Source organism: Buteo buteo, chromosome 1 (genome assembly GCF_964188355.1).
Source record: "Buteo buteo chromosome 1, bButBut1.hap1.1, whole genome shotgun sequence".
Lineage (NCBI taxonomy): Eukaryota > Metazoa > Chordata > Aves > Accipitriformes > Accipitridae > Buteo > Buteo buteo.
In genome coordinates this window covers 213,774-240,092 of record NC_134171.1, presented here as the reverse complement: position 1 = coordinate 240,092, position 26,319 = coordinate 213,774, and the positions used below count along the sequence as shown (strand labels likewise).

Genomic DNA, 26,319 nt, shown 5'->3' with positions numbered 1-26,319 from the left:
AGCAGTGGCAGGGCCTGGTGTCGCGGTGGCCGCAGGCAGAGTCTTATGGCCGAAGGCCGATTTCCTACCGGGAACCGGGCAAATGCCCCTTCTTCTGCCGTGTCCCCTCCGCCCATGCAGGTGCCAGGTCACTCTCCTGCCCCGGCGTGGGGACACGTCCCCTGCCACCCGCGGGGTCCTGCAGGGTAGAAGGGGCCACACGCCAGGGACCGGTGGGATGCGCACCGTGGCCGAGGGACGAGGAACGGGTTTGTACCGTGCGCGGGGTGGTCCCAGCCCTCCCAGGGCGGGTGCATGGGGGTTCCCCTGCCCGAGGCCTCGCTGGCTGCATGGTGCCAGGCTGCGGGCAGAGCCGGGGGGAGCCGGGGGCCAGGATCCCCCCCCCGCCTCGGGCTGCACGGCGGCTCTGTGGACGCTGGGAGCAGGCACGGGGAGACGGCCCTGTCCCAGCTGCCGGTGGCCGGTGGGCAGACAGGGCCAGCGGCAGGAGGAGGGGGCAGCGGGGGGTGGTGTGGTGTGTGCCAGCGGGGTCCCTGGAAGGGTGATCCCCTGCACCCAGAGCCGGGATGGCCCGGGGCTCACCAGCTCTCCCAGCACCCTCGGCCCTTCCCCGCGAGCCCTCGGGGCTGTCCCCGCTCCGCGCCGTCCGGGGGCAGCTCTAACGGCGGTGCCGGAGGGAGCCGGGAGCGGGGGGGGGGGTCTGCCCCAGCCGAAGGGCTGCGCGTGCTGCCAGCCCCCCCTTGCCTGCCGGTGCCGGCCCCGGTCCCCGGCCGCGGAGACCTCCCGTCCTTGGGGAGGGAGCGCCCGACGCTGGGGTCCCACCCCGAGCGGGGGTCGGGAGGAGCACCCACCCGGCGAGGCCCCGGCTGGGGGTGCCGCCCGGCAGACCCCCATGGGCGCGGGGCGGACCGTGAGGCCGCGCCGCCCCCGGCCTCGTCACCTGCCCCCCAATCCATCTCCCGGGACCGGCAGCATTCCAGCCCCTGGGCACGGCAAACATCTGCCTCCTGCTCCAGGTTTAATTAACCTGCTGCCGCCTCCCTCCCCCAGCACCAGGCATTTCCTCCCCGCCACCGCTCCGGGCCGGGGCGGGCGCCGGCGGGGCCGACGCCGGTGCCGGTGCCGGCTGCGCCCCACGGGGCCCCGGCGAGCCCCTCTGCCGCGGCAGGCCCGGAGCCGGTGGCTCTCTCCGGGTGCGAAAGCCGCAGCCGTGCCTTGCGTGTGGAGCGGGGGCACCGGGCGGGTTCCTCCCGGCACCCGCCGGGCCGTGAGCAAGAACCGCCGGGAGACCCCCGGGGCTCAGCCCGGCACGGCCCCGGTACTGCGGGCCGGAGCGCAGGGTCCCCCCTCCCCTGCTGAGGCACACGGGGACCCGCAGCCGTGGCACGGGGCCCCCCCCCCGGGAGCGGCGGGAATGGAAATGCCCCCCCGGCATGGGAAGGGGCAGCTCCGCTCCTGCCCGGTGCTACGGGGGGATGCGGGCACGGCCGGGAGGGTCGGGCCGGGCAGCGGGGGGCCGGCGGGGGCTGGCGGGGACGGGCGTGGGGGTGTGAGCGTGTGTGTTTGTGCGTACCAGCGCTGTGTCGGGGGGTCTCTGTACGTGTGTGTAGCGGTGCTGAAGTGTGAGGTGTCCGTGTGTGTGTGCACGCCGGTGCTGTGTGTGCCGGTGTAGCTGTTCCGTGCCTCGGGGGATACGCGTGTGCGTGTGCGTGTGCGTACGTGTGCATCCGTGCTGTGCAGCGCGTCCGTGTGCGTGTGCGGCTGTGTCGCGCCGGAGGGTGTGCACACACACGCGTGTGCAGGCAGCTGTGCCCCGCCGGGGGTCTGCGTGTTTGTGCATCGCTACACCACGCCGCCGGGCGAGTGTGCGCCCGTGCAGCCCTGGGTGCCGGTCAGCCCACGCTGCGACGGGTCCGGCTGAGCCCGGGTCCGCCCGGTGCCCCCGGGGCGTGCGGTGCCCCCCGGGCGCGGCAGCTGCAGCTCCCGGTGCCGCCGTGATTTACAGGCACAGGCCCCGGTAATGTCATTTGCCCCAGACCGGTGGCGCCACGGTGGCCGGGCGGCCGCCCTCCCCCGCCGGCCCCTGCCCCGAAGCCGTGACCCGCCGCCCCGAGCCGCGACCCCAGCCCGGGAATCGCCGGGACCGACCCGCGGGGCCGCCCCACGGGCCAGACCCACTGCTCGCGGCGCGGCTGTCGCGATAGTGGCTGAGAGGCCCGGCCCGGCCCGGCCCGGCCCGGCCCGTGCTGCTCTCCGCTGGCGGTTACCGTCCGCCGGGGCCGAGCCCTCCCTGAGCGGCACCGTCGCACCCCGCGCCCGGGACCCCGGCGGAGCCGTAGCCGGGCCCGCTCCCGCGAGCCAGGTACGAGCGTCCCGACGGGGCCGGTCTGAGCTCCGTGTCCGGGGAACGGCGGGTCGGGGGGACCGGGATCCGTGCCCCCGGGACGCCGGGTCCCTGGAAAAGGGGGTCCGTGCTGCCGGGAACGGCGGATCCAGGGGAAACGGGATCCCTGGCCCGGGAATGGAAGGTCGGCACAACTGGCGTCGGTGGCCCGGGAACGTCGGGTTCCTGGGAACCGGGCTCCGTACTACCGGCAACGGCGGGTCGGGGGGAGCGGGGTTCGTACTACCGGGCAGGGCGGATGGGTCCGTGCCCCGGGACCGGCGGGTCGGGGGAACCAGAATCCGTGTCCCCGGGGGCGCGGGTCCTTGCTCCCGGGAACGGCAGATTGGTCCGTGTCGTGGGAACGGCGGGTGGGGGGAAGCGGGCTCCGTACCACCGGCAACGGCCGACGGGCCCGTGCCCCGGGGCCGGCGGCTCGGGAGAACCGCGGTCCGTCCGGGAGCGGCGGACCGGGTCAAACCCCAGGGCCGTGTCCCGGGAGCGGCGGCTCCGCAGCCGCGAAGTCCGTTCTCTCCGCGGCGGGCGGGCTCGGAGGAACGGGGCTCCGTGCGCCCGGACAGCGGCGGCTCCGGGGGACGAAGCCTGCGCGCCCCGGGAAGCCGCAGGCGCAGTGCCGGTCCGGGCGCCCCGGAATAACGGCGCCGGGGCCGACGACCGCTGCGTGCGCCCGGGAGGACGGGGCCGGGGGTCCCGGTTGGGCGCCCCGACGCCGCCGAAGCCTCCGACGGGGCTGCGGGGGGAGCTGGGGCCGCGCCGTTGCCCGGTATCGCGGCGGCTCCGGTGGGCCCCGGCGCCGCTCCTTCGTTGCTGCCGGTCGGGGGACGTCCGGCGGCTGCCCCGGCGGCGGGGAACCGGGCCGGAGCGCGGCGGGGGCGGGCGGAGCGCCGTGCGCTCGGGGCCCGACGGGCCCCGCCGGCCGGCCGGCCCGGGACCGCGGCGGAGCCGGTGCGGGAGCCCCGGCGGGGCGGGGGCGCGGTGCCGCGGCGGAGGGGAAGGGGGACGGAGGGGGGGGGGGGGAACGGACGCGGTGGTGGGGCGGGGCCCCGGGATGCGCGAGCCCCCGCCCCCGGGGGCGCGGGGCTGTCAATCACGGGGCGCGGCCGCCAATCAGGGCGCGGGCGGCCGGGATTTTGGCAGGTCCAGATGGAGCGGGGCAGAAAAGCGCGCGCCGCCGGGGCCCGCCGCGCACCCGCGCTCCCGCGCCGGGGCCGCCAGCAGCCGCGGGCCATGCCCCGGACCCGGCCGCTACCCCGGACCCGGTTCCAGCCCCGGCCCCAGCCCCGGCCTCGCCGGGCCCGCAGCGGGCGCCCCGAGCCAGCCGCCCCCGCTCCCGCCCCCGCGGGGGGCCGCCCGCCGCCGCCGCCCGCCGCCGCCGCCGCCCCCCCCTCCCGCCGCCGCCCCCCGGCCGCCGGCGGCCCGGCCATGCCCGCGCCCCGCCGGCTCTGAGCGCGGCCGGGCGATGGAGGCGGCGGCGCTGGCGCGGGAGGGCGGCGGCCAGGGCCCCCCGCCCCACGAGCCCATCAGCTTCGGCATCGACCAGATCCTCGGCGGCCCCGAGCCCGCGGGCGGCGGCGGCGGCGGGGGCCCGGCCCGGGCGGCGGGGGAGCCCGACTACGGGCTCTACGGCGGCGGCTACGGCCCCGCCTGCTCGCTCGGCTCCTACAACCTCAACATGAGCATGAACGTGAGCGTCAACGTGACCCCCGCGCCCGCCGCGCCGCCCGCCGGGGTCATCCGCGTCCCGGCGCACCGGCCCGCGCCCGCCGCGCCGCCCGCCGCGCCGCCGCCGGTGCCCGGGCTCTCGGGGCTCACCTTCCCCTGGATGGAGACGACGCGCCGCATCGCCAAGGACCGGCTCTCAGGTGAGCGCGGCGGGCCGCCTGCCGACGGCTCCCGACGGCTCCCGGCGGCTCCCGGCGGCGCGGCGGGCGCGGACCGGGGCCGGGGTCGGCCGGGGGGCCGTGCGCTCCGCCGGTTCCCGCAGCGCGGGGTCCTCGCCCCCCGCCCGCCCCGCCCCGCTCCGCCCCGCTCCGATCCGCCGCCGTGCCCCGGGCCGGGCTCTCGCCGCCGCGGGAAGTGGCCGCCGTCGGGGCTGGCACAAGCACCGGCAGCTCCGCCGCTGTCCCGCTCCGGTTCCCGGCGGCTCCGGGCAGGGGCCGGGCCGGGCTCCGGCTTCGAGCGGCGCCCGAGGGGTCCCGCCGGGCTCCGGCCTTGGGCTCCGCTCCCGGTCCGGTCCCTTCCCCGAGCCCGGGGGCGCCGGGTGCCGGCCCTGTCCCACCCGCAGCGGGGAGGCTGCGGGGGGCCGCGGGGTGCGGGGTGGGGGCGGCGGCTGTGCTGGGAGCGGGGTGCAGGGACCCGCCATGGGGCTGCAGGGTGAATGACCCGGGCATGCGGGGCTGGGGTCGGGGAGCAGGTGTCCCTGTCCCCTGTGCCCCTGGGGATGGGGGCAGGAGGTGGGGGGTTCCTGGGGGGCCCGGCTGTGGGGCACCTAGAGAAGGGAGTCAGGGACCCGCGCGTGCAGGTACGGGTGCAGGTTGTGAGGTGCCGGTGCCAGGGGAGAGGCTGGGGCCGGTGCATGCCGGGGCTGCGGAGGACGGGTGGTGATGCAGGTGTCGGGGAGGCGGTGCAGCGTCCCGGTGCTGCTGACGGGGCCGGGGGGTGAGCACCCATGGTGGGGGCCGGAGCGCCCAGTGCTGGGGCAAGGTTGCCGGTCGCTGCACCCAGAGGAGAAGGTGCGGGGTGCTGCGGTTGGGGTGCTGGGGAGCTCTGGCCTGGCTTGGCTCAGCTCGGCTCCTTCCCAAGATGGCGGCGCTGCCACGTCCGCAGCGCACGGCTCCATGCGGGGACGAGGCTGGGGGCCGCAGGGGGCTGGGGGCCGGGGGCCAAGCGCTGGCTATGGGGGCTGCTGGGGCCATGTGGGGCGGGAGGCCGGGGGCTGCGGGGGCCCAGCCCGGGCGCCAGCATAGTCGGGTTCGCCTCCTGGCCCACCCCGCCATCCCAGCGGTGACAAAGCACCGACCCACGCAGGGGTGGTGGGTGACGTCCCCGTCTCCTGCCTGGCGCCAGCGGTGGGTGGACGGGGCGGCCCCTCCCCGGCACGGGGTCTCCCAGCCACAGCCATCACTCAGCGCCACCGGCCTTGGGGTGGTCTGCGGGCTGTCGGCATCTGTTCCCGGCGAGGGGCCGCCCCATGCGGGGAGGGGGCGCGGGGGCCTCCGTCCCCCCGACTGTGCGGCTCCACCTGCGTCAACCACGTCCGCCCCTGCCGGCGGGCAGGCTGGCCGCCTGCCCACACTGCCTGCCTGGGTGCTGGCGAGAGGGAGGGTCTGGCCTCGCGGGGAGGGTCTGCTGGGCGCCGGGCTGTCCCTGGGGCTGCTGCGGGGTCTGCCCCACGCCCCAGTGGCATGGGGTGCTGGGCCCCCGTGGCGGTCCCATAGACCCGGCCATGTGCAGCCCTGCCTGCGCGGTGCTGGCACTGGCGAGGGCCACAGTGCCACAGGGCTGTGGTTTGGCCGTGGGCTGTCACCGGAGCAGGAGGGGAACGGGGGCTGGGTGCTGCGCCCCGCCAAGCTCTCACCTTCCTCCACGCCGCATCGCTTCCCTGACGCTCCCTGTGGCTCCGGTTGTATCCAGGGCTGGGATGCGGCACACCGGCCTCGCAGACCCTGGCTCATGCCTCAGCCACGCAGGGACAGCCCCTTCCCCAGCCCCTGGGCAGCTGGCGGCAACCAGCCAGAAGCTGCCGGCACATGGAGGGAGATGCCGGCCGCCTCCCGATGGCTTTTGGGGCCCTGTCCCCTCCCCGGGAGGGCTAGGAAGCCCCGGCTGTGCCGTGGAGGCTCCTCTGGGGCTGCGGCAGGGCTCAGCACATGGGGAAGGGTGGGTTTGTGCTGCCGGGAGCCTTGCTGGCTCTGTGCTTGCGATGGGACCCGGCCTGCCCAGCCCCCCCACCGCCCCCAGTCCCCACCTGCCGGGCTGGGGGAGCGATGGGGGCCGGGGTGGGGATCGGCCCTCCCATCACGCCTTGAGCTGCCCTGCGCATCCCTGGGCTGTGGGAGCTGGTGGGGACGACTCAGGGTCTCCTTCTCCCCTCCTCTCTGCCAGGCAGCGCTGGTGGCCCCCCCAGAGCTCCCCCTCCCCATGGCCCCGAGCATCTGAGCATCCCTCCCGGGCTCCTGCGCCGCCCGGGCCGCGCCCGCTCCTGCCCTGCCCTCAGCAGGGGCTCTGCCTGGCCCCTGTCCGTGCAGCAGCAGCGATGAGCAGGGCACTGCCCATGGCTCCCCCAAGCAGCCCCTCACCCCCTCTCCGCCCGCAGCCGCGCTGTCGCCCTTCGCGGCGACCCGGCGGATCGGGCACCCCTACCAGAACCGCACGCCGCCCAAGCGGAAGAAGCCGCGCACCTCCTTCAGCCGGGTGCAGATCTGCGAGCTGGAGAAGCGCTTCCACCGCCAGAAGTACCTGGCCTCGGCCGAGCGCGCCACCCTGGCCAAGGCCCTCAAGATGACGGACGCCCAGGTCAAGACCTGGTTCCAGAACCGCCGCACCAAATGGAGGTAATGGGGCCAGCCCTGGGGCGGCTGCCGCAGCCCCCGCAGCTCTGACCTCCCGCCTCCCTCTGGCAGCCACCCCCCCACCACAGCTGTGCCCCCCGGGAGAGGCTGGGCTGAGGCGAGATGGGGTGCCCGTCCCCACCGCATCCCCTGTGCCCAGCTGCGTGAGGCATGGTGGTGCCGAGGGAGGGATGGGCTGCAGGGCAGGAGCTGTGGGGCATTGTTGCACCGGTGTGCAGCAGTGCCGACAGCAGGTTGGGCTGTGGGCAGAGCCCACGGGGCATTGCTGCGTCAGTGCACAGTGGTGCCGAGAGGGACAGGGCTGTGGCGTGGAGGCTGTGGGGCAGTGCCACACCAGCACACAGCAGTGCCAGTAGCAGGACAAGGCTGCAGGGTACTGCTGGACCGGTGCACAGCGGTGCCAAGAAAGGGACGGGGCTGTGGGGCAGAGGCTGGGGAGCATTGCCGCACTGGCACACAGCAGTTCTGAGAGGGATGGGGCTGGGGAGCATTGCTGCACTGGCACACAGCGGTGCCAGTAGCAGGACAGGGCTGCAGGGGACTGCCGGACTGGTACACAGAGGTGCTGAGAGAGGGACAGGCTGCAGGGCAGAGGCCGTGGGGCAGTTCTGCATCGGTGCACAGTGGTGCCAAGGGACAGACAGGGCTGCGGGGCATCATCTCACCGGCACACAGTGGCGCTGGCGGCAGGACGGGCTGCAAGAGGCGCGGGCAGCGGGGCAGTGCCGGACGGGCCGTGTGTCCTGGCAGGAGGCAGACGGCGGAGGAGCGCGAGGCGGAGCGCCAGCAGGCCAACCGCCTGATGCTGCACCTGCAGCAGGAGGCCTTCCAGAAGAGCCTGAGCCAGCCGCTGCCCCAGGACCCGCTCTGCATGCACAACTCCTCCCTCTACGCCCTGCAGAACCTGCAGCCCTGGGCTGAGGACAACAAGGTGACGTCCGTCTCAGGGGTGGCCTCTGTGGTGTGAGGTCCCCGTGGATGTGCCGGGAGGTGGCGGTGGGAGCCCGGCGGGGTCTGAGACTGGCACCTCCGGCCCGTGGCAGGGAGGGGGCTGCCACTTCCTGGGAGCCCCTCTATCAGCAGCCCCCTCCCTGCCGCGGGCCAGCCCCCTCGGGCCCCCCCTCGGCCACCCCGCAGCTCCAGGTGGGCAGACGTGCCCCTGCGGTGGGACTCAAAGCTCTGCCGACCCCTGCCTGGACCCCTGCCTGGAGCACCGCTACAGGCAGGCCCTTGCCTGGACCCTCCCCGGGGAGCCCAGGGCTGGGCCCCCACAGCCTGCGGGCCTCTGCAAGTCCAGCCCCCACCCTCCCCAGGGCCCCCCGCTCTGGGGGCAGCTCCTCGGGTGGTCCCTGTTCAGGACTTGCTGCCCACCCATCAGCGGCTGTCCTGTCCTGGCCGGGCCAGGCCCTGCTCCCTCCGGGGCAGCTGTAGCCCCCTTCCCACCTGGGGTGGGCTGAGCGGGGCGTGGGGTGGACTCCCCCATTCCTGGTGCTGGGAGCCCCCCCAACCCTCACTGTCGGCCGCCACACACTTGCCTTACCCTGGTCGGAGTTTGCCGGCTCTGGCTTCCAGCCACGGCTCCCGGGGTGGACAAGGAACCTGGCCCTGTGGCGCCAAGCCCCCCCAGCAGTGGGACAGACTGATGGACTGGGCTCATCCAGCCCGCTGGCTGGGCTCCCCGGTGCTCCCGGGCCCTGCGCCCACCGGTTTGCCAGCTCCCTGCGTCCCTGGGCCTGGACGTGCCCCTGCAGCACCCCATGATGAACTCGGGGTGCCCCTGCATGTCAAAGGATCGCACCAGCCCCCCCCGAGCGGGGCTGCCCTTGTGCCTGCCCCCCCCCCCACCCCCCAGTCTCTGGCTCCCAGGACCCCCTTCACCTACCCCCTGTGCTGCCCGGGGTCAGGCTGAACTTCAGTCTGGTGTGACACACTTGTGGGGAGGCAGAGGCGTCCACTGGGGGCTGAACCCCCCCTCCTCCAGCAAATGTCTGCCCCTACCCCCCCTTCCCTGGTGACCTGCTGAGTGTCCCCATCCTCGACCGGGGACCCCCTCCCCTGCCCTGCTCCCCCCCAGGGACTGATGCTCTCAGCCCCACACTGGCCGGGATGGGACATTGCCCCCCCCCCCCCCAGGCTCTGCCAATGCGGTGACCGGTCACTGGGGCCCCCACCTGGGCCAGCTCCGGTCGGGGTCCTGGGTTGATGATGGAAGGGAGGGGAGCAACAGCGACGACCCTGACCCTAAACTTGACCTTGACCCCTGCCCCACCGCTGTCCCTGGTGCTGGGGGCGGCAGGAGCCTGCCCCCCCCCTCCCCCCCGTTGCTACCGAGAGGAGGCGGGCAACCGGTGCCGGTTCCTCATCGGCGGGATTGGCTGCGGTTCCGTGACGCGGCCCCGTTTTACCGAGGGGGGGGCGTGTGTGTGTAGGGGGGGGGTGGAACCGCTGCGGCGCCGTCGCAGAAGCCGCCGGGATGAGCGCGGCCGAGGGCCGGCCCCGGTACCGGTGGGGCGGTGGAGGCGAGGCGGTGCTCCGTGCCCGTGCCGAGGCTGCCGGGTACCGGAGGCTGCTGCGCGCCCGCGCTGCCGAGGTGGAAGCGTTGCGCGGGGCCGTGGGCGCGTTGCACCGGCAGCTGGAGGGGCTGCGGGACCGGCGCAGCGGGGAGCTCGCCAAGTACCAGGTGTGGGGAGGGGGGGGGGTCCCGGGTGGTTTGGGAGGGGGCGGATGGCTGGGTTGTGTCGTGGGGAAGGGGGGGCGGATGTTTGGGGTGGGGGAGCCCAGGCACTGGGGGGGGGGCTGGACACCCAGAGGGATGGGGAGGGGGCACAGGGGTCCGGGGGGGGGGGGGTCAGCATGGGGCTGGGTGGGAGGGGGTACAAGCGGGGCAGCGGGACGGGGGACGGGATGGGGCTGGGGAGGGGGGTGGGTTTCAGGTGGGGCTGGGGGGGGGGGGTGTCCGTGCGGGGCGGGGGTCGGGCCGGGGGGGGGGGCCCGGTCGGTGCTGACGGCCCGGTCGGCAGGAGCGGGTGGCGGAGCTGGAGCGGGAGATCGGGGAGGCGGAGGCGGAGATGGCCCGGTGCCTGCGGGAGTACCCGGCGCTGCTGCGGCTGCGGATGGCGCTGGAGGCGGAGATCGCCGCGTACCGGTACGCGGGGCGGGGGGCGGGCGGGGCGGGCGGGGCGCGGGGCTCAGCCCGGGCCTGTCTCTTGCAGGGAGATGCTGGAGGGCGAAGAGCTGCGCCTGGGCTGCCTGGCCCCGCCGTGACGGGACCCCCGGCCCCGCTGCGGGACCCCGCGCCCGGGCCCCCGACTTCTGCGCCTGGGGGTCCCCCGAGCCCCCGCTCGCCCGCGCCCCGGGACCTCTGCCCCTGGACGCCCAGGCCGTGGGACCCCCGGACCCTCTGGACCCCTCTGGACTCCTGGAGCCCCGGTCCTTCTTGTCCCCCTGTGCCATGGCCCCCCCACCCCGGACTCCTGGGACCCCCGGCTACCCGGGCTCCCCAGACCCCCGCCCCGGGAGGCCCCGGCCCCCCAGGAGGGCAGCGCCCACGGGGCCGCACACTCTCACCAGCCTCTCTGGAGCAGCAGCGGGGCTGGGGTCCCGGCCCCGGCCCCTGCAGAAGCACCTCAATAAAGCCCCGTGGCATTACCCGGAGCCGGCCCGTCTGTGGTGGGGGGGCAGCATCCCCCGGCCGGGCCCTGCTCGGGGGCACCCCGCTGCACTCTCGGGGTCTGCGGCAGAGCCGTGGCGCGGGGTGGCTCCGTGGGAGCCTGGATGCTGGGGCCGTTTCCCGTGGGGGCTGCCTGGCTGGGGGGCATTGGCTCCCTCCCGCCTGGCCGCAGCCCCTTGCCCCCAGGCTGGGAACCCCACGGGGATGCCGAGTGGGGCACAATGTGGGGGCTTGACCATGGACACGTGGTGGAGGGGCTTGTGCCCCAGTGGGAGCTGAGCCTCCCCAGTGCTGGGGGGTGGTCCTTGTCCCCCCTCACCGTGGCCGTGTCCTGCCCTAGAACCGGTGCGCCTGGGGTCAGGCAGGGATCCTGCACCCCGGAATGTGGGGATGGGGTGCTGCCCCCCCCAGGGCATGCCCCCTTGGTGTATGGCAGCATGTCCCTGCTGGGGTGCTGCCCCTGGGGCTGGGGATGTTGTCCCACTGCAGCCCCCAGAAAGGAAGCGGATCTGGAGGGGTTGATGAGGCATAAGGGGGTTCAGGGTACCCGTGTGCCCTGACAGACAGTTGGGCAGGGCTGTGGGGACCCCCCCCACTGGGGCCAGGGCCATGTACGGCTGCTGAGCTGGGCTGTCCCCAGCTGGGCTGGAGCATGTGTGCACATGCGTGTGTTACATGTCTATTATCAGCTGTGCATAAGGACCCCATGGGCCAAGCCTGGCAGCCCAGTGCCGGCAGGGAGCAGGGGCCTTGCACAAGCCTGTGACCCTCTGCGGGGCAGCAGCCAGTCTGGGCACCTGGAGCAGAAGGGAAGAGCAGGCAGGACCCCTGCCTGCGGTGTGCCCAGCTGGAGCCTGCGGAGGCTGGAGGCCCAGCACCCACCGCCCCACACAAAGACTAACCGAGGTTTGTTGTAATAAAGCCAAGCCCAGCTCTTTGACAGAGGTAAAAATCCTCTTCCAAACCATACAAGAGAAGGGGAAGGTTGGCGTTGGGTGCCTATGGCTGCCACACCTGGGGGGTGCCCCCCAGCCCTAGGCGTCCCTGTGCACACAGAGGTGCAGCAGGGTGGGAGATGGGTGCGAGGGGGAAGGGGGTGTCCGTGCATGGAGTCAGCGTGCTCAGAGCCGGTGCTGCTGGGCTGCGTCAACATCCTTCCAGGCGCTCCAGGGGCTCCAGGCGTTGGCGTAAGGGTCCTGGCAGCTGATGCGTACCCGCCGCATGGGGTCCTGCAGCTGCATCTCCTCCACACCCTCCACGTACCTGTGAACCTGCAAAGCAGGGCAGGTCACTGCCTCGGGGAACACCCCGGCACCAGGGTGGGGGACAGCCGGCATGGGTGCTGCTGGAAGCGAGGCTGCGGGGAAGGTGGGACGGGGCAGGAGCAGGGCTCGGCCCTGGGGGCTCAGGAGTGGGGGACACCAGCACCTCCCCAACCCGGGCAGTGACACTGCCTTGTATGGGCAGTGCTGGGGTGTGGAAGCAGAGGTGACAGCCAGGAGTGACAATTCACGGAGAGAAGCAGCGTAGCGAGGAGGGGGCCATTGCTGAGCCCCCAGCAAGTCCCTGTTCCTGATGGCACCCCTGGGTGGAGGGAAGAGCTCAGGCTGGGGCAGGGTGGGCACTGCAGAGCGAGGACATAGGGCGGCATGCGTAGGGGCAGGCTGGGCACAGGCATCCCGCAGTTACCTGGGTACCATTGGGGAGCTCGTACTGCAGCCGGTAGAGCAGGGCGAAGTAGGACTTGGGGAGCGGCCAGGAGGCTGGGGGAGCCCAGGACAGGTGGAGCTGCTCCCCCCAGTGCTGCACGGTCAGATTCTGCGGTGGGTTGGGCCGCACTGCGGGGAGAGCAGGGCTCAGCACAGGGCAGTGCTGCCTGGCCCTGGGGCCGAGCACTCCCACAGAGCCTCCAGCGCCCCGAGGATGCTCCCCGGACCCCACTGCCACCGGTCCGAGCTCACCGATGTCGCGGATGAAGAAGTGGATGGAGAAGTTGAGATAGGAGGTGTCCGAGAGCCCCTCCAGCTGTAGCTGCAGTGGGCGCAGCTCCTCGGCGAAGGGACAGAAGGAGGGGTCTGCGAAGCTGGCGCTGAACCAGCCGTGGCGGCCGGCTGCCGGCACCCACTTCCCCAACGAGCCATCGCTGTGGGGGGGAGGCAGGCATGAGGGCTGGGCAGCCAGGGGGCCAGACCCAAGTCGGGGGGTCCCTGGGGCACCCACCTGCGTGTGAGGCGGGCACGGAAGACGGCGGAGCGGGGGCCATTCCAGGAGCAGCGGAAGGAGCCGTGATAGGACTCAGCCTGGCAGGAGACGTTCGTCCCCTCCTCGCCTGAGGGGCCGAGGGGCGACAGTTCTGGGGCTGCACAGGGCCGGGAGTGGTGCCCCTTCCCCATATGGCCCAGGCGAGGCTGCCCCTGTGGTTGGGCTCCCCCCGGCCCCGCACAGCCCTGCCCGGTGCGTCCCCATGGGCTGGGCATGAATATCTGCAGATGCACGAGCATCACCCGGTCCCCAGCCTGCCCAAGTGCCCACATCCCCTGCCTGGACCGTCACCCCCATCCACCTGGTCCCTCAGCCCTGGCCCCCCCAGGCCGTGCCAGCCCTCTTGCACCCAGCCCCACATACGGGTGCCGCTGACCACCACGTAGGTGGTGTCCAGCAGGACGGTGCCAGCCCAGCAGCTGTAGTTGCCGGCAGCCGGCAGGTCCAAGCCGAGGATGGTGAGAGTCTGTCCCTTGGCCACAAATTCGGCCATGGGCTCTGGCTCCCCATTCTGTGTCCAGGTCACTCGCTGCTCCGAGGTGTTGCATTTCACCACCACGTCCCCATTCAGTTTCCCCACCTGAACTGGAGATGAGAGGCAGAGGCTGGGGTCAGAGATGGGCTGTGGTGTGGGCAGCCCGTCCCCCACACCATCATGGGGCTGGGTGCCCCCTTGTCCTGATACACCACATCCATCCTTCCCCACGGTCCCCCTTGCTCCCTCACCCCATGTCCATCCCCACCCTGCCCCATCACCCCACATCCACCCCCCCACGCCATCACTCTCACGCCCATCCTCTGACCTCCCCACCCCACCAGAAGAGCTGCCCCAACCCAGGCTCATGGTACCCCATATCAGTGGGATGCAGGACGTGGGTGCTCCCTCCAGCTGCTGTGTGGGTCCTGCATCCCCCCCCTCGCCCCCCAGGAACCTCCCCTGTGCCCAGGTGGGGCAGGACTCACACTTCGGGGGGAAAGCAGTCAGGGCATCCGCAGGAGCGAGGCACAGCACCAGCCCCACCAGTCCCAGCATCTGGGAGGGGAAGGGCAGCAGTAGGGGAAGGGAAAGGGCAACTCTGTCCCAGGGAGGGAGGCCAGCCGTACCCTGGGAGAAGGGGAGCTGCCGGAGCTGGGATGCAGCCAGGAGGACCAGTGAGGGCAGAACTCTTGGTCCTGGGGCGGCAGCAGGGTCAGGCAGGATGGGGAGCGGTGCAGCGGCAGGGGAGTCCTGCATCGGGCTGGCAGCCGATGTGACACCCCAACCCTTTCCACCACGGCCCCACCGGGTGCCCCCCCCCGGGCAGGGGGCTGCAGTACCTGCCTGGAGCAGCACCTTCCCAGGGCTCCCTGGTGCCCAAACCCTCCCGGGGCCACAGCGCAAGCAGCCCCCCTGGCAGCTCCCATGCTGTGCCTACCTCACCGCTGTGGTGTGCGCTGCTCCAGTGGGCTCAGCATGGGCTGGGGGCCGGTGGGTGGCTGGGTATATACTGAGCCAAGACCCCGTGGGACCGCCCCAAGGTGAAGCCAAACCACAGAAGCATCACAGTTCTCAGAAGAGGGAAAAGCTGCACTGGCTGGAATTGTGAGCTAGGACCCATGCTCAGCCCCCAACCCACCCAGCCCCAACCTTACTGGGAGTCACCATGGGTACTTTCCAGGCCAGGGGGCACCGGGGACCTGCTGTCCTGCCCCGACCATGAGCATCGCTGGGGTGGCGAGGACAAGTCCCCTCCTGGGAACGGCTGGGTGAAGGGGCAGCACTGGGCACCTGGGACGGTGACAGAGCCCTAGGTGCTCCCAGCTCCCACAGAGTGGTCCTGAGCCCCAGGACCAGCTGAGGGCTGGCACATCACAGCACGCCACACGGAGCACCCACAACCCCCTGCTGCGGGGGGAGCCGGGGCTGGGGCATGAGGAAGGGACCACCGAGGTCCAGCAGTGCCTGTCCCAGGGGTCCAGAGAGGGGCAGGCATGGTGCCTGGTCCTGGCTGGTTGGGCTGCGGTGGGTCCCCAAGGAGCAGGTCCCTGCAGAGGCTCTGGGTGCTGCACCCAGCCAGGCAGGGGCTGTCTCACCCCTTCCCTCCCCCCCCAGGGCTACTACGCAGCTGCCCCGGCTGCTTGTCCCGTGGGATGCTGTGCCGCGACGGGGATGCGGGGGCAGAGGCAGCCACCGCCACCAGCCTCCCCTTCGCCATCGCTGCAAGCACCAGCCCAGCTCCGCTGCACTGCCGCCTCCGCTCAGCCTGGCAGGGCACAGCCCCTGTGCCCACCCCGGCCCCCACCACCTGCAGCCCCAGCCCAGGCAGAGGGGACGAGGCAGCCCCCCCACCCCAGGGGCAGGCAGCCCCCGGCCGGGGAGGGTGGTGAGGCACGAGTTGCACCCGGTCACGTACTTTCTGGGGTTCCTAGAAAGCGAAGGGGAAGTTTGGGCTCCAAGGAGGCTGCGGGGAGGCCCAGCCCTTACCTTTCTGCCCGACCTGCAAGACGCTGCGGTCGGGACAGGGTGGAGGAGCCTCCGGGCCCCTTCCTGGGAACAGCAGAGCCCCCACGCGTGGGCTGCGGAGAGGGAAGGAGGAAGACGGGGCGGGGGGGGTGTCAGCTGCTGGGATGGAGCAACCCTGTGCCCAGGGGCTGGAGCACAGCACCCACACTGGGACCCCGGGCCCCCCAGGCAGAAGCTCAGCCCTTGCTCATGGTGCCGGGGAGCCTTGAGAGAAGTGAGACTTGCTGGAAAGCTGGACGGGACCCCAAGGCAAGAAGGGGGACACCGAGGACGGGGAGAGAGGGGAGCACCTCATCCCAGGGGAGCACCATGTCCTGTCCCGTCCTGGGGGGGAGCACGAGCTGGCTGCACATCCAGACTGGCGCCTGCTCCCCCGCTGGCCGCAGCTTCCCCTTTGCTTCTGCGGAACAGCATGCGACAGCGGAGGGGAAGACCCGGCGCAAAGGCCAGGGCTGCCCCTCGGCGTGTCCGCATGACCAGGGCAGTGGCATGCTACCCAGAACCGGAGTGGGGGTGTGAGCAAGACCAGGGATGCCTCATGTTCAGAAACTCCCCCCGCAGAAGGGAGGCTTGGGGTCGGGACGGGACACAGAGCTGCCCCACAGAGGTGTAGGGGCTGGGGGGAGCCCTTGCCCCACTGCAGGCAGGACCCCGGGGTGGGATGGAGCCCACGGTGGGATGGAGCCCACCCTTGCCCGACCCTTCTGGGGCGTGAGCCCTCCTCGGCTGCAATCATGGACACAAGGCCAGGAGCAAAGGTCACAAAACTTTATACAGGAGAGACCCGCAAGCGGCCCCTCGGCACTGCTCCCCCGGGCATGGGGGGAGCGGGACAGGCAGGACCGGCGGCCCCAGCCCCACGGCAGCCCCTGGAGAAACACGGGGTGAAGGAGCCCGGGCAGGGAGGGCCTGCACGACCCCCCAGGCCCAGGGCCAGTGCTCCCCCAGACAGGGCTCTGTCCCCAGGGGAGATGCCAGGAGCCGGTCCCGTGGCCGCTGGCCCTGTAACCGTGGTGCAGAGCTGTGGTAGCGGCAGGCTGTGCCTGTGCCTCCCTGGAGATCGGGTCAGCCCCCACAGCAGCACAGCCTCCCCGGGGCTCTCCCGTCCCCGACGGTCACAGCCAAGCCCAAGCAGCCCCGACGCGGGGGTGCCGGTGGCTCCAGCTCACTGCAGCACACAGACTTCCCTCTCCTCATCCTCCCTGCCGGCCGCCTCTCCCAGTGGCTCTGGCACTGCCGGCACGTCCTCCACGGCCACCACCTTCTCCCGCAGCTCCATCAGCAGGTCGCGGCTCTCGCTGGGTGGCAGGTTGCTCAGGTAGTACTGGGGTGCCAGCTCCACCAGCCTGTGGGGATGGGGGGGCGGTCAAGGAGGGGCAGCCGGCCCCGGGGGCCTCCCTGGGGCAACCTCCCCTCCCCCAAAAGGGGACAGTCCCCCACCTGCCCACGGGAGAAGAGGCCCAGGCCAGGCATTGCCCCAGGGCTCCGCTGCGCTCCCAAGCTGGTGCCAGCTCCGGAGCCACGAACGGACGCAGCCCAGGCACGACCCGTCCCTCTCCGTCCCAGAGGTCCTCACATTTGGGGCTGGATCTCCGAGACGACGCGAAGGCAGTTGTCCTGTGAGATGGTGAACTCATGGTAGAGGACCCAGGGGGGCAGGCGCTGGGGGGGCTGCCGCAGCAGGTAGCAGCAGGTGGGGGGCAGGTGGGCCACGTGCTTGTGTGTCAGCATCACGTAGTTACCGGAGCCGTCGATGTCCCTGGCCACCTGGGGAGCGGAGCAGAAGGGGAGCGTGGCTGGCTGGCCTGACCCCTGCCCTGTGGCCGGGCCCCTCGTGGCCCCCCCAGCCCACCTTGAGGAAGTAGCCGGAGATGAGCGCTCTCTGGATGTTGAGCACGTTGGCGTCGGTGCCGAAGGCGGGGGGTGAGATGGGCAGCTCGATGCGCTGCATCACCTCCAGCAGCTCTGCCCGCACGATGCCCGCCAGCCGCAACGCCTCCCCGCTCACCCCGTGCTTGCGGCACCAGCCCTCATCCGCGTTGTCTGCGGGGAGAGTGGGGTCAGCACCGCAGGGACAGGGCTGGGTGAGCAGAGACCCCGCGCCAAAGTGGGTGCCCTGGCTGGGCTGGGGGCTCATGGGCCACGAAACCAGGCACTGCTGCTCCCACAGACTGGGTCCCCTCAACGCAGTGGGGACAGGGACTGTGCAGAGAGCATGGCCCCCAGTCTGGAGCTGGGACCCCCTCACAGCCAAGGTGGGGCACCTGGACGGCGTCACGAATGGCTGCAGTGCTTGCTCCCGAAAGGAGCAGGGGACACGCGAGGGAGCTGTGGGACACCACCGGAGTGTGCAGCCCACCGGCAGTTGAGCCCCTGCCTGGCACTCACGCTGCTGGAAGGCGTTGAAGATGTTGATGAGGGTGAAGTGGTCTCCGTCCGGGTGGAGCAGGGCCCGCCGGCGCATGGTCACGGCCTCCTCCAGGTGTGTGGAAGGGGGCACAAAGCAGGGGGAAGCTGGGGACGGCACAGAGGGAAGGTCACTGCGTGCCCCCCAGCACCACCCCTGCCAGTGCTGGCTCTCTGGGGGCTGCACCGTGCCCTGCGCCAGCAGCAGGGTGGGCTCTGAGGCCCTCAGCACGGTACCTGTGAGCATGGCAGCCAGGCTGACCATCTCCTCCACGCAGTCGAACTCGCAGGAGGCGATGAGCGCCTTGGCTAGCTGGGGGTCCAGAGGAAACTCCGACATGATGATCCCCACCTCCGACAGGTTCCCGTCATCGTCCAGGGCGGCCAGGTAGTCCAGGTCCTCCAGCGCTTGCATCAGCGACTCGGGGGCTGGAGCAGGACATGAGCCGGCTGCCAGGACCAGGCGGCCCTGCCCATCCTCCTCCTGCACCTGCGGGACCCTCCAGCCCCTCTCCAGAGACAACCCAGGCCGCAGTGACGGCCACGGCCACAGCCAACCTTCGGCTCCTCCGGCACGGCTGCCCCTGTCGCGCCCCTCCGCCCCGGTCCCCCCACGCCGTTCCCAGCCCCTCCGCCACCCTGCGGGCACTACCTGGCCGGTCAAGGAAGTCGCACTGGCCCATGTCGGCGATGTCCAGGCGCTTCAGCAGCAGCACGAGACGGCTGAGGCTGGTCTCGCTGACGTGGGGCGCGGGGCTGGGGGGCAGGCGCTGCTCATAGAAGGCCTCCGAGTAGAGGCGCAGGCAGGTGCCTGCAGGAGAGGGGCCGTGAGCCCCGACAGTGGGAGGGATGGAGCCCAGGGACACGGCAGCAAGTGCAGGCAGGCAGGCAAGGAAGCGTGCTGGGCCAACGGGCTGCCTGGGGCCCCGGCGGGGTGGGACAACAGCCCTCTCCCGCTGGAGGCACATTCGGGGGGATGCTCGGGCAGGGGCTCTCACCTGGGGGGCTGCCTGCGGCTCGCTGCATGCGCGACTCCGCCTGGCTCTTGCTGATGGGCCGCAGCACCTGGGACTCTGCCCGGATGCGGGGGTTGTAGACCTGCAGGCAAGGCCGTGAGAAGGGACACCCGCAGACGAGCCCCCACCTTCTCCCAAGGCCCCGCCACCCCGCCGGTGCAGTGCCACCACCGCCACCTCCCTGGGACAGATCCTACACACCGCACAGTGTCCCTCAGCCTGGGGCATCACGGCAGGGCCCGGGCGGGCCGAGCAGATGACGCAGACCACCATGGCCCCGCTGCTCCCTTCCCAGACTCGCCTCAGCCCGTGCTGCCAGTGTCGCCCCAGAGCAGAGCTGGGCCCCCCGCTTGCCACCGCTCGGCTCCCCATCCTGGCACTCCCGGCGTGGGCCGGCACACTCACGTTGCGCAGCTCCAGCCCTGAGTCGATGACAAAGCGCACAGTCCCCAGAGAGAAGGATGAGTCCGCGAGGCAGTGGGTGACAATCACCCGCCTTTCTCGGCCATTCTCCTCCAGCGCCTCGTACACCTTCTGCGCCGCGCGGCCCACACCGGGGTGCAGGGGCAGGACCAGAAGCGGGCCCAGCCCTGGGTTCAGCGCCATGGCCTCGGTCTGGATGGCCCCACAGCACTCGGCGATCTCCTGCGGGGAAGGACGGAGGGACATGAGCGATGCCCGCTGACACCTGGAGAGGCCCCATCCCCAGAACGGGACACTGCACCGTGCCCTGCGGCTGCCTCCTGGTGCCCTGGGGGGAAAGACCCTGGGCCCTGCATGGTGCCCACAGCCCCTCCGCAGAGAAGCCCTGGCTCCCGCAGTTTAATCTCCAGCAGGTGCCGCGTTCTCAGGGCTCTCTGCACGCAGCTGAGAGGGATCCCCCAAATCTTTCCCCTGCCTCAGTCCCCCCTCTGCCTCATGGTGCAGCGAATCCCCCAGGAGCCAAGCTGTGGGGTGCCTGCAGCCCACCTGCTCGCTGGCCAGGAAGAGCAGGACGTGGCCGGGCTCCTGCCGCCGGTGGATGTCCAGCACGGCCTGGCAGGCAGCCGCGATGCGGCTGCGGGCTGGCGGATCCCTGTAGAGCAGCTGGGGAGGGGGGCCGGGCCCTGGCACCCGCACCACGGGAGGGTCCCCACAGAAGGCGCGGAGCTGCTCCTCCATGGCCGGCGAGGTCACCACCACCACCTTCAGCGCGGGACGCTGGCGCAGCACATCCTTCAGCAGCCCCAGCAGCACGTCGGTGGGTACCGTCCGCTCCTGTGCCTCGTCCAGCACCACCACACCGTACTGCCGCAGCAGCGGGTCCGATGTCATCTCCCGCAGTAGCATCTCATCCGAGCAGTACCTGCCGTGGACCAGCCCCGTCAATGCGGGGTGGCTTGCGGAGACCCCAGGCACTGCAGGCTGGACCCCTACAGGCGTCCCCACATGCCGCCCTGGGGAGCACGCCTCGCCTCCTCCCCAGTGGTAGGAGCCCCCACAACAGCCCCGAGAGGGCCCAGGCAGCCAGCAACCCACTTCATCGCTCCCACGAGGCCAGGCTGGATTAAGAGATTATGCTGCAGCCAGGGAGCTCAGCGGGATTAGAGCGCAGTGCGACCAGCGCTCCTGACACAGGCAGCCCGCAGGGCCCCGCCGTCCCTGTACCTGAGGATGGTCTCAGTGGTGCAGCAGTCCTCGTGGGGGACACAGTAGCCGACCTCGTGGCCCAGGTTCAGGTCCATCTCATCCGCCACGCGCAGGGAGAGGCTGAGGGCGGCCAGGCTGTGGGGCTGGGTGCAGGCCACCAGGCCGTGGGCGAACTGCAGGGACAGGGCGTACTCCGCGCACCACTGCGGGATCTGCAGGGCCAGAATGCCGGTCACAGGCTGGGGACAGCGCAGCCCCGGGCAGGAGTGCCAAGACGTTCCCCTCCCCATCATGGAGTGGCGCCCGCTGTGCCCACCCAGAAAGGCAGAGGGACCCTCCCCACAGCAGCCCCCAGAGATCCAGCTGTAGGAGCTCCCGGGCCAGAGGCCATACAGAAGCACTCGACAGCCCAGGGGGGACCTTCCCTCCCCAGTACCATCACTTATGAGCCCCAGCAACCTGTGACACGAGCCCCACAGCCTCATCTCCTCACGCCTACACCTTTCTGCCTTGCTATGGGACACCACGGCCCTGGCTCTTGCATTACGGGCATGCGACAACAGTCCTTTCCACCTCCCCAGGAAAAATGGGGCTGGGGCGGCGTACGTGCTGCGCTGCCTTCACCAGAGCTGCCAGCTCAGAGAGAGCAGTGCCTCCAGGTCACGCCTGCCAGGACTTAAGAGACATTTGGACAATGCCCTTAATAACGTGCTTTAACTTTTGGTCAGCCCTGGAGCGGTGAGGCAGTTGGACCAGGTGATGGCTGCAGGTCCCTTCTGACTAGAGCCATCCTGGTCTATTCTAACTGACCCCCTGCTCCTCTCCAGGAAAGGCTGGGCAGGTCCCCACTCAGGATCAGCACAGAGCAGTGGTCACTGTCTAGATCCATGAGACCCAGACCTTGCAACAGACACAAGTCTGGGGCACGGGCTCAAGCATCCTCGCACGGGGCCAGGGGGATCACATGCTACCCCAGGAAACCCCACGGTGAGAGACGGGGAAGGAAGCGCCAGGGAGCAACTGCTGCCCAAGCACCCAGCCAAGCAGTGCAGGATGGTCCTGGGGCCGTGCACATGTCCCTTGGGCACCGGGGACCAGAAATCTGCTGTTTAACTGCTCCTGACACATCTGCCCACCTCGCTCACTCCTCCCATGCCGTGTGCCCTCCACGAGCAGGTGCCTGCACCCGTGTCTGCCCAGCACCAGGGGTCGCAGACAGGCAGAGTCCTGCCCAGGGGCTGCCTCCAGACAGCCCAGCCCACAGCCAAGCAGGAGCACAGGGGTCATACATGCGCCTGGCAGTGACCATGGGCAGGTGTGCAGCCTGCCCTCTTCCTCCACCCGGCCCCACAACTGCCCCATGGATTGTCTGCGCTCAGCTGTGTCTCCGTGCACGGCTCTGCACCCTCCCTTCTGCTGCCCCGCTGCCTGCAAAGACCAGCAAGGGCGGTGGCACAGGGCACAGACAGCCCTCGGCCACGACATGGTGAAGAGACCCAGCCTGTGCATTGGCTCTTGCCACTGTGGGTGGAAACACCGCATCTGAGGGGTGCTGGTGCACCAACGTGCAGGATCAGATGCTCCACATGGATCAAGTCACGTCCCCTGGTCTGCTCAGGGCACGGTGGTCCCAGGGCCCCACAGGGATTGTAGGCAGGGTACCTGCACCCAAAAGCAGCCCAGCCTTGGGGCCAGACCAGGCCAGGGCCCGCACAAGTGCTTTATTCCCCAAGTCTGTCGCCCTGTGGGTTGGCCGGTGCCACAGCCTGAACCCAGGCCCGTGCCGCAGCAGGGTCACACCCAAGGGAGGTGGTTTGGGCAAGCGGCCCCAAGCCCACTGCCAACACCCTGATAGCCCGAGGCCAGCAGCTGCCACGCGGCAACCCAGCCCACGTCCAGCCCCCCAGAGGCCACGGCTGCCCCCGCAGCTTCTACGTGATCCCTCCCTGGTCAAAGTCTGCCTGACGATGTCTCCACATGCCACGCCAGGGGCTGTCAGACAGGACCAGCTCCCCAGGGCAGGCAGGCGGGATCCTGGCACCCTGGACCCACCACCGTCCAGCCCCACCGCCCACACCTGCCACCGCCCCGTGCGCCCGGGCTCAGGTCCGGGGAGGGGCCGTTTCCCACTCCCTGTGCCGCCTCCCATGCCCGCCCGACACCCTGCACCGCCGCAGCAGCACTTCCCGGCTCGTGCCGAGGCTTTGCCTGGGGCTCCAGTGCCTGCCCCAGCACATTCTGGCGCACGACTGCCTGGCTCCTCACTAGCCCTGCCCCACACCAGGCTCACCGTGGTGGCATGCTCCCAAGTACCGCAGTGGAGCTGAAGCCCGGTGGGGCTCGTCGCTCTCTCCACCCTCACCACAAGCTCAGATGCTGCGGTGGGGTCAGGGAGCTGCTGCCCGGCCACATTCCCTTCTCCTTCTGCCTGCAGCCATGCAGCCACCTCAGCTCCCAGCTCCCCACTCCACCATGGCCTAGGGTCTGCCAGCACATGGTGAACACATCGTAATGCCGTGCAAGGGGGCTCGCGGGAGGGGAGCACGCAGAGCCAGCCTGCTCTGCTCTGTCAGGGGCGAGAGCCTGGTGGCTCCCCTGCCACGGGGGCTGTGGCTTGCCTGCACTGGAGCAGGATCTGCATGCAGGCCCCGTGGGGAAGGCAGCGGCCTTGGGGCAGGACCCCACTGCTGCTGACAGCGGTGCCGCAGGTGTTTTGGGCAGGAGGGATGGGATAATCAGCTGGGAGTCCAGCAGGCATGAGGAGAGACCATTGGCAGAGCGGCCAGTACCACGGCCCTGTGCTGGGCTCCCAGGCAGCACCATGGCCCTGCCCAGCCACGCACAGCCCCTGCGGGGCTGGCCGCTCCCAGCTGCCCTGACACAGCACCTGCACTCACCTGGGTGCTCTTGCCAGTGCCGGGGGGCCCGGACACCAGGACGATGCCGCTGTTGCCTTCTAGGTGCTCCATGAAGCTGTACTTGGTGGTCCAGACGGGCAGCTCCCGGCGCTGCCGCAGAAGCTCATAGTAGCGGGAGGAGAAGGGCAGCCCATCGTAGGGGTTCACCTCCAGGTCGCCGTCGCAGCCCAGGGCTGGGTCGTCATCCTCCTCCTCCTCCAGCGCGGAGCCAGGGCCGCTCTGCCGGGGCGGGGAGCCAGGGGCCCCGCAGCTGGCCATGGCGGGGACGCTGGCACCGGTGCTGCAAGGGCAGGCAGGAGGTGGAGCAGGACCCGGGGGAGCCCGGTGCTGACCCACCCTCACCCGTGTCCCTCTAAGGAGCCCCGTGTGGCCCACCGTACCGTCCTGCTGTGGTGGGGGGGGAACCTGCGGGGCACAGGGGACAGGGACAGGTAGGAGGGTGAGGGCAGAGAGGGGCAGGGACAGGCAGAGGGGGTGACACGGCCTGGGCGTAGGGAGCAGGGACAGGCAGGGGACTGGGCTGGGGTGTGGGGGAGCGGAGGCAGGCAGGGCACCGGCGCGAAACCGGGGGGGCCGGGCAGGGGGATCAGACCGGGCCAGAAGGGGCCGGGCCGGGCCACAGGGGGGGCACGGCAGGACCGAGCCAGGTGTGTGAGACCGGACTGAGCTGTGCACAGGGGACCGGGCTGGAGCACAGAGGGTGTGGGACAGGGCAGACAACTTGGAGGCGGGCGGAGGGCCCGGGGCCGGTCCCGGCAGACGGACCCGAATGGCACGGGCCGTACCGGGCCGTGGGGGGCACCGGGCCGGGTCAGACCAGACGGGACGGGGCACCTGAGCACTGGGACGGGACAGGACCGGACGGGACAGGACCGGGTCCCCCGACTCAGCCCCTCGAGCCGCGGCTCTGGCTCCGGTTCCGGTTCCCGTTCCGGTTCCGGTTCCGGCCCGTCCCGGTCGCCGCTCACCTGCGCGCGCCGCCGCGACCGCCACCTCGGGCCCTGCCTCGGGAGACCGTCAGGTGACCGCGGCGCCGTCACGTGGCCATGCCCGCGGCCGCCAATCAGCGCCACGGGGCGTTCCCCGCCCGCCGGCGCGCGGGCCGTTGCTAGGCGCGGCCCTGCCTGCGTGGCGACCGGCCGGGCCCCGCCCCGCCCCGCCCCGCCCCGCCCCGCTCCGCCCCGCCCCGCTCCGCTCCGCTGCCCCCGCCGGGCCCCGGGGCCGCTGCGGCGGAGGGACGAGCCTCCCGGTGCCCAGCTCCGCCGCTCCCAGCCTCCCCTCTCCCCGCGGGCTCCGCCCCGCCGACCGCCCCGGTGTGTTTGCACGGAGCAGCCCCCCGCCCCGGGACCCGACCCGGCAAGGGGGCCTCGCCCCGGCTGCCCCGGGAGCGCTCGCGGCTCCGACCGCGGTCCGTGTCTCGGACGGGGCCGTGCTCGGCAGTGCGGGCCTCAGCCCCGCGCTGCCCGGCCCGCTCCCCCGCGGCTGCCCGGTGCCCTCCCGCTGGGCGCACCGGGTCCCGGGTGCGCGGTCCTATGCTGGGCGCGGCTGCATGCCGAGACCCCCCGCCGGCATCCCGTACCGGCGCCGGGCGTCCCGCTGCCGGGCATCCCATGCCCGCGCCGAGCATCCCGTCCCCGTGCCGGGCATCCCGGTGCCAAGCATCCCGCTGCCGGTGCGGGGTATCCCGTAGCGGTGCTGGGCATCCCGTCCCCGGGACCCTGCACCCAAACCGGGCGCCCTCGACCCGCGGCGGCTCCCGGCGGGGACCGGCAGGTGGAGCTGCCAGACCGGCAGACGGCCCGCGACAGCCCGGCCCGGCCGGCGCATCGCCCGAGCGCGGAACTCCCTCCGGGACGGCCGGGGCCGCGGGCACCGGGCAGCGGGGCAGAGCCGGGCAGGGACCGCGCGGTCCCCGGGACTCCGCCGTGGGAAGCCGCCCGCGCAAAGCGGGCTCCGGGAACCGCGGCTGCCGGCGGAAAGGGAAGCTCCGAAGCCGCCGGCGGTTACCGCTCTGCCCCCGCAGCTCTGAGAGAAACCCGCCGACCCCGGTGCCTGCCCCGGCGCGCCCGTGTCCGCGCCTCGGCAACGGCTGTTTGACCCAGCCCCAGCCGCCCCGCTGCTGCGAGCCCCGGCGCGGGCAGGACCGTGGCGACAGCGGGGCAGCCGGCAGCATATCCCGGTCTTTGCCGCCCGGGGATGGCGGCAGCTGCGGCTCCCGCCCTCACACCTCGGCCGCGGGCGGCAGCTCTCCTGCATCGAAAGTCACCACCGCAGGCTTCGGCGCTGGCACGGCCCTGTGGCAAGTGCCCACGGGCTGCGTTGTTCTGCCCCAATGCGCTGTGCAGGCGCCGGGTGTTGGCACCTGGGCCAGGGACCCCGCCATGCCACCACCCAGGCGGAGGGGTGATCCCTGGGTTATCCCCTCCAGTTCTCTGGGCAGAGGCCACAGCCTCTGTGCTCGGGGCCCTCAAACTGTCCCAGCCACCTCCTTGCTCCTGGGTTCCCCTGTATGCCCAGCTCTGGTGGCTCACCCAAACCTGCTTGAGCCCCCTTTCCCGTGGGGCTCCTTTCCCCTCCTTCCTCAGGCTGAAGGGTCTGTGAGGGCTGCCCTGGAGCCTGGGGTGTCTGCTGTGGGGCCAGGGCTGACCTGTGGGATGGGGAGCTGCACCCAGGGGTGACCCCGGAGCAGACTGAGGCTGGCAGGGGGAGGTGGGCAGTGCAGGGAAGGAGCCCGACGCTGCCTCAAAGGGGCCTATGGACAAGTGGTTCAGACTGCGAGAGCAGCAGCCTAGTTGTGGCAGGTCAGCAGCAGGTCTCAGGGGGACAGGAGCCCCAGGGCAGCGTGGCCTTGCAGGGGGAGAGGGCCTAGCTAGTGCCGCCTTGGGGCTGAGCAGGGCCAGAGGATGAGCATCCAGTCCCCGTGGACCTGTGGGCGCTGGA

The 26,319-nt window shown here is 71.9% G+C and overlaps 4 protein-coding genes across 4 annotated transcripts; 2 read left to right on the top strand and 2 right to left on the bottom strand.

Moving 5' to 3' along the window:
* Positions 1-3,452: 3,452 nt before the first annotated feature.
* On the top strand, positions 3,453-7,942 carry TLX2 (T cell leukemia homeobox 2). Its single transcript, XM_075036485.1, has 3 exons — positions 3,453-4,266; positions 6,720-6,957; positions 7,726-7,942. Exons 1-3 carry the CDS (start codon positions 3,453-3,455, stop codon positions 7,940-7,942), a joined length of 1,269 nt encoding a protein of 422 aa, XP_074892586.1.
* Positions 7,943-9,245: 1,303 nt separating this feature from the next.
* LOC142036754 (alpha-internexin-like) lies at positions 9,246-10,604 on the top strand. Its single transcript, XM_075040300.1, has 3 exons — positions 9,246-9,655; positions 9,996-10,120; positions 10,188-10,604. Exons 1-3 carry the CDS (start codon positions 9,449-9,451, stop codon positions 10,237-10,239), a joined length of 384 nt encoding a protein of 127 aa, XP_074896401.1. The 5' UTR covers positions 9,246-9,448; the 3' UTR covers positions 10,240-10,604.
* Positions 10,605-11,766: 1,162 nt separating this feature from the next.
* Positions 11,767-13,940, bottom strand: LOC142032025 (interleukin-12 subunit beta-like). The gene is made up of 6 exons (XM_075030105.1): positions 13,871-13,940; positions 13,271-13,492; positions 12,866-12,974; positions 12,607-12,788; positions 12,335-12,483; positions 11,767-11,916 (listed from the first exon to the last, which is right to left on the bottom strand). Exons 1-6 carry the CDS (start codon positions 13,938-13,940, stop codon positions 11,767-11,769), a joined length of 882 nt encoding a protein of 293 aa, XP_074886206.1.
* A 2,224-nt stretch (positions 13,941-16,164) lies between these two features.
* Positions 16,165-24,392, bottom strand: DQX1 (DEAQ-box RNA dependent ATPase 1). Its single transcript, XM_075040286.1, has 12 exons — positions 24,348-24,392; positions 23,359-23,659; positions 20,480-20,673; positions 19,802-20,177; positions 19,238-19,477; positions 18,815-18,914; positions 18,469-18,627; positions 18,054-18,245; positions 17,799-17,924; positions 17,263-17,453; positions 16,987-17,177; positions 16,165-16,756 (listed from the first exon to the last, which is right to left on the bottom strand). Exons 2-12 carry the CDS (start codon positions 23,635-23,637, stop codon positions 16,576-16,578), a joined length of 2,229 nt encoding a protein of 742 aa, XP_074896387.1. The 5' UTR covers positions 23,638-23,659; positions 24,348-24,392; the 3' UTR covers positions 16,165-16,575.
* Positions 24,393-26,319: the final 1,927 nt, after the last annotated feature.